Below are 3,946 nucleotides of genomic sequence, written 5' to 3' on the forward strand. Positions count from 1 at the left end.
TCACCAACTCATGGAGTTGCTAGGGTTGTTATATAATTCAAGGAATAATCAAGTCTAGCAAAAGAAATACATGATGACAGATCCTCAAAGTAATACAAATTAAGATATTCCATACATTTTCAATGCACCATAAAAGAGATACTCACCTGTAAGAGATTGCCTTCTTCTGAGAGATGCTTCTCAACTTTCTTATACAATTGCTCCAAACCTTTCTTCACTTCTTTTCCTGGATACTCTCTGAAAAATTTATCATAATGAATAGAATAATGATGATAATTGTGTGTTAATGATCTGTGTCTTGTGATTCTTTGATTCCTCATGCATGAACAATTTTATTTCAATTTTAAGAAGAATAACCTGGAGTCTATACTGTGTGAAAGAAATTCTAATTGACCAATAAATTATGTTAAGAAGCTGGTATCTACTCCATGTACACAATTATATATAGATGTAAACTACTTACTTGATAACTTTCCGTAACTCTTGCTTACTGAAGGCCAATTGATAACCAACTTCAGATTCCTTAACTCCACTTGCAACTTTGGCAGTAACACCATCAAAGAACAGCTAAAACATACATAACATTATCAGTACAATTATTCTCTTCAGAAGTTCTGCTCTTATATATGCAAGCAATGCTAATCAGAACAACTATCTTTTTATCTTAAAATAAAAATGGTTGATAACAGAGAAAAATTACTTTCAAACTTACATTAAGCTTCTCAAGTGGTCTGCCAAAGTACTGTGTCACATAGGCACTGAGAGCCTCTTGATATCGCTGCTTGGCCTCCTTTCTCTGGACATCCATCCCTGGGAGTTTCAGCTGGAACATCAACTGGTGTAGCACATGGTAATTCTCTGTAATAAAACCATGCAGCAAGTTATAAACATGGTCTGTTTAAAATTATTCCTTTTATCACTTTTCTAGGATGAAAATATCAAAACATTGTATAAGCAAATCAAAAAAGGACTTACCCATTTTTATAACTTCTGGTGGTGTCCTCTGGTGTTCACTGGCTACACGAGGGATGTGTTCAAACATAGCTATCACAAGACGAACATACCACTTATCAAGATCTGCCCGTCTCTCACTCTTCTTGAACACACATTCTGCTGTTTGTGCAAATTCCTGAAAATATTATCCATTTATTGAATAAGCCAGATGATAACGAAAACCATTTCCAGAAAGCATGCTTAATGATTGGAAATTGTCGGCAACGTATTGGGACTATTTTGTGAAGAATTTTAAATGAATCCTGTTTCACTAGTGACATATAGTTCTATATTCATAAGCTAAGAATTTTTTTTAACAGGTCCAGCAATGATAATAAAAGGCATTATTTATAGACAAAAAGGGTGTACACCAATATTTATTTGCACAATGAATATACACACCTTCTACTGAGGACACTTTAATGGGAACATCATATTCTCAAAACGTAGTAATGTCTTACCTCAAAGTTTGTAATGAATGGAATGATACCACATTTTTTCTTTGTGACTCTGCACTCCTGGATTGACTGCAACTGCGAATTCATGAAACGGTCAAAGTTCCGCTTGGCTTGTACCAAACATGATCCAAAAGTGGTGCTGAGGAAGGAACCTGTATCCTCTGCAGTAAGGACATGCTCACTGAGACGCACATAGATATACAAGCAACAACTGAAAAGAGAAAAGATGATAAGAATGGTTCCTTTCATTGAGGTCTTTCAATATTGATTTTGCCAACATTGTAGGCATTCAATGTTCATTTTTAACAACAGATATTGTAAATACAACAAAGAAATTTTTGCTGATCACTCAAAAATAGCTTACTAAGAATCTGCTCGATCATAAGTATTGATGAAAGATCCTAGTTGTTGTTCAAGCGTAGTGAACAAAGCTGCCATCATTGAGCGCACTTCACGGTTGACAAGCTTTCCATGCCCTGAGCCTGGAGTGCCAACCGTACCAGAACTAGTTCCTGCTGAACCACTGCTCTCCTCACTGCCACTCGATCCAGGTGTGCTTGCCACTGATGATGAGGGCTTCTGCTGGATCAAATGAATCAGTAGATAAATATTACGTTTATCATCTAATAGAAGGCTGTTATTTTTATGTAATTTTCATTTAAATAAAAAGTAAGAATCTTTTTACCTCACTGCCCGCAGAATTCAGGTTAAAGAAGGCAATACAGAATTCTTGCTCTGCCAGGCATACAGGTTGCAACTCACTGAGCACACGTTCAAATATCTCATCAAACTTCTGACGTTCCTGCATATCAAGCTGTAAACAATAATATCAAGAATAGGTCACTAGCACATGATATCTGACCCTCCTTTTTTAAGAAGTTATCTTCCACTCCCATACAGAATTCAGTTTTATCTACATGTTCAGTTATCTTGATTACATATAAACACAGTTCCAAACCTCCGAGCCCCACTGATCACGATCAACTCCTAACAATGCTCCAGTGTTGGCACGTGTACTAAGATTTTGGGCTCCATGCTTTATCTGGGAGGTTAGCTTCCCAGCAACACCTGACATGCTGGCAATATCTTGACTGGATCCACTTCCACGTACTGTGAGTAGAATAAAGGTGGGTAATTGTTATAAAAGCAAATTTATATGTAAAAAGGGATTAAAGTATAATCTAATATATATATTACTGATATATAGCATTCTACTAGAGCATTCTTCTAATTTAAATCATACTTACATCTTCTTCCACCAGATATGCGTTGTCTTGCTTCCTCAAAAAACAGTCGAATATCCCTCTCATACAGCTTGCTAATTGAAGTAGCATAGGTCTTGTTCAGGTGCTGGTAGGCACGATGGTCAAGAGCTCTGATCCAGTGCATAAGTGCAATGTAAGGTTGTAGTTCATTGTGAATGCTGCCATGACGGGGTAAAGTTAACTGTTCTGCATGAAGACTTAATGTTTCCCCTGGGTCATTTCCCTGAAAAGATAGATAAAGTAATACTATAAACAGTCACAAGAAATCCTCACAAACAGGTAACAAAAACTTGAACAACTTACCAGAAATATGTGGCAAGGTTAGGGAAAATTATCAAAAGGGTAAATATTGTGGAAAAAACACAGAAGTGCAACTCACCAAATGAATAAAGAGATTATTCAAATGTCTCGAGACAATCTGACTGAATCTGCTTTTCAATTTCTCAAATCTCTTTTTCTGATCTTGGAAAGCCTGAAAATTAACAAATCATTAGAATATTACAAGAAGGTTACAATTGTAGCTGCAGAAATTTACATAAAAGAAGTCATATATGTTTACATGAAAGAAATTGAGAATTTACTAGAGAATTTACAGTTTACTTATCGAAAACTATCTTTACTCCAGTACAAGTCAGTTTAACTTACAAATATATTTCATGTCAGCAAATCACTGCATAACAAAAATCTCATATACAATTAAGTGAGACAATAGACAAGTACTTTCTATTCAAAATAAGATTAAAATTACCTGCAGTTGTGATAGGTGTGATGGCACTGGAGCATTTATTACTGTTTGTAATGCTGTTGCAGCCTCAATTACTTGTGGAAGACTGCCAGTTTTATTAAGATCAGCTGATATCAGTACCTCCTGATATTGCTGAGGTAACTCTAACTGGTTCTGTAAAATGAAAATATAACTTTAGAAATAAGATGATTTATATGAAAAAATCAGTAAGATGAATATGCCATTTTGCAAGAATTTGGCAATCAACTGAAAGGTTGCATAGCTAGCAAAAAAACAAATTGGTGTCTATAATGGTAATATTATGATTATGAGTACACAATCCAATTATTGTTCTAAAAGTAAACATGAATGGTTAGTGTCAATTGTTTGCAAGATAAAAGAAGGGCATGTCTTTGATACCCTAGAATGACTGCCATTCTGTGAGCATATTAAAAAAATTCCCATTCATAAGTAGCATAATAATTAAAGAATATGAATCATCTCTT

General features: G+C 35.1%; 1 protein-coding gene across 1 annotated transcript in view; it reads right to left on the bottom strand.

Moving 5' to 3' along the window:
• Positions 1 to 3,946, bottom strand: part of LOC119587136 (exocyst complex component 1-like) — a gene marked incomplete in the record, with an annotated part of 13,832 nt that overhangs the window by 6,184 nt on the left and 3,702 nt on the right. The window contains 11 exon segments of the mRNA XM_037935888.1: positions 147 to 237; positions 464 to 567; positions 713 to 858; positions 976 to 1,129; positions 1,455 to 1,662; positions 1,816 to 2,033; positions 2,137 to 2,265; positions 2,410 to 2,561; positions 2,699 to 2,939; positions 3,096 to 3,188; positions 3,465 to 3,614. Of these exon segments, the coding sequence (XP_037791816.1) occupies positions 147 to 237; positions 464 to 567; positions 713 to 858; positions 976 to 1,129; positions 1,455 to 1,662; positions 1,816 to 2,033; positions 2,137 to 2,265; positions 2,410 to 2,561; positions 2,699 to 2,939; positions 3,096 to 3,188; positions 3,465 to 3,614 (1,686 nt within the window).

This window comes from Penaeus monodon, chromosome 22, assembly GCF_015228065.2.
Source record: "Penaeus monodon isolate SGIC_2016 chromosome 22, NSTDA_Pmon_1, whole genome shotgun sequence".
In the NCBI taxonomy this organism is placed as follows: Eukaryota; Metazoa; Arthropoda; class Malacostraca; order Decapoda; family Penaeidae; genus Penaeus; species Penaeus monodon.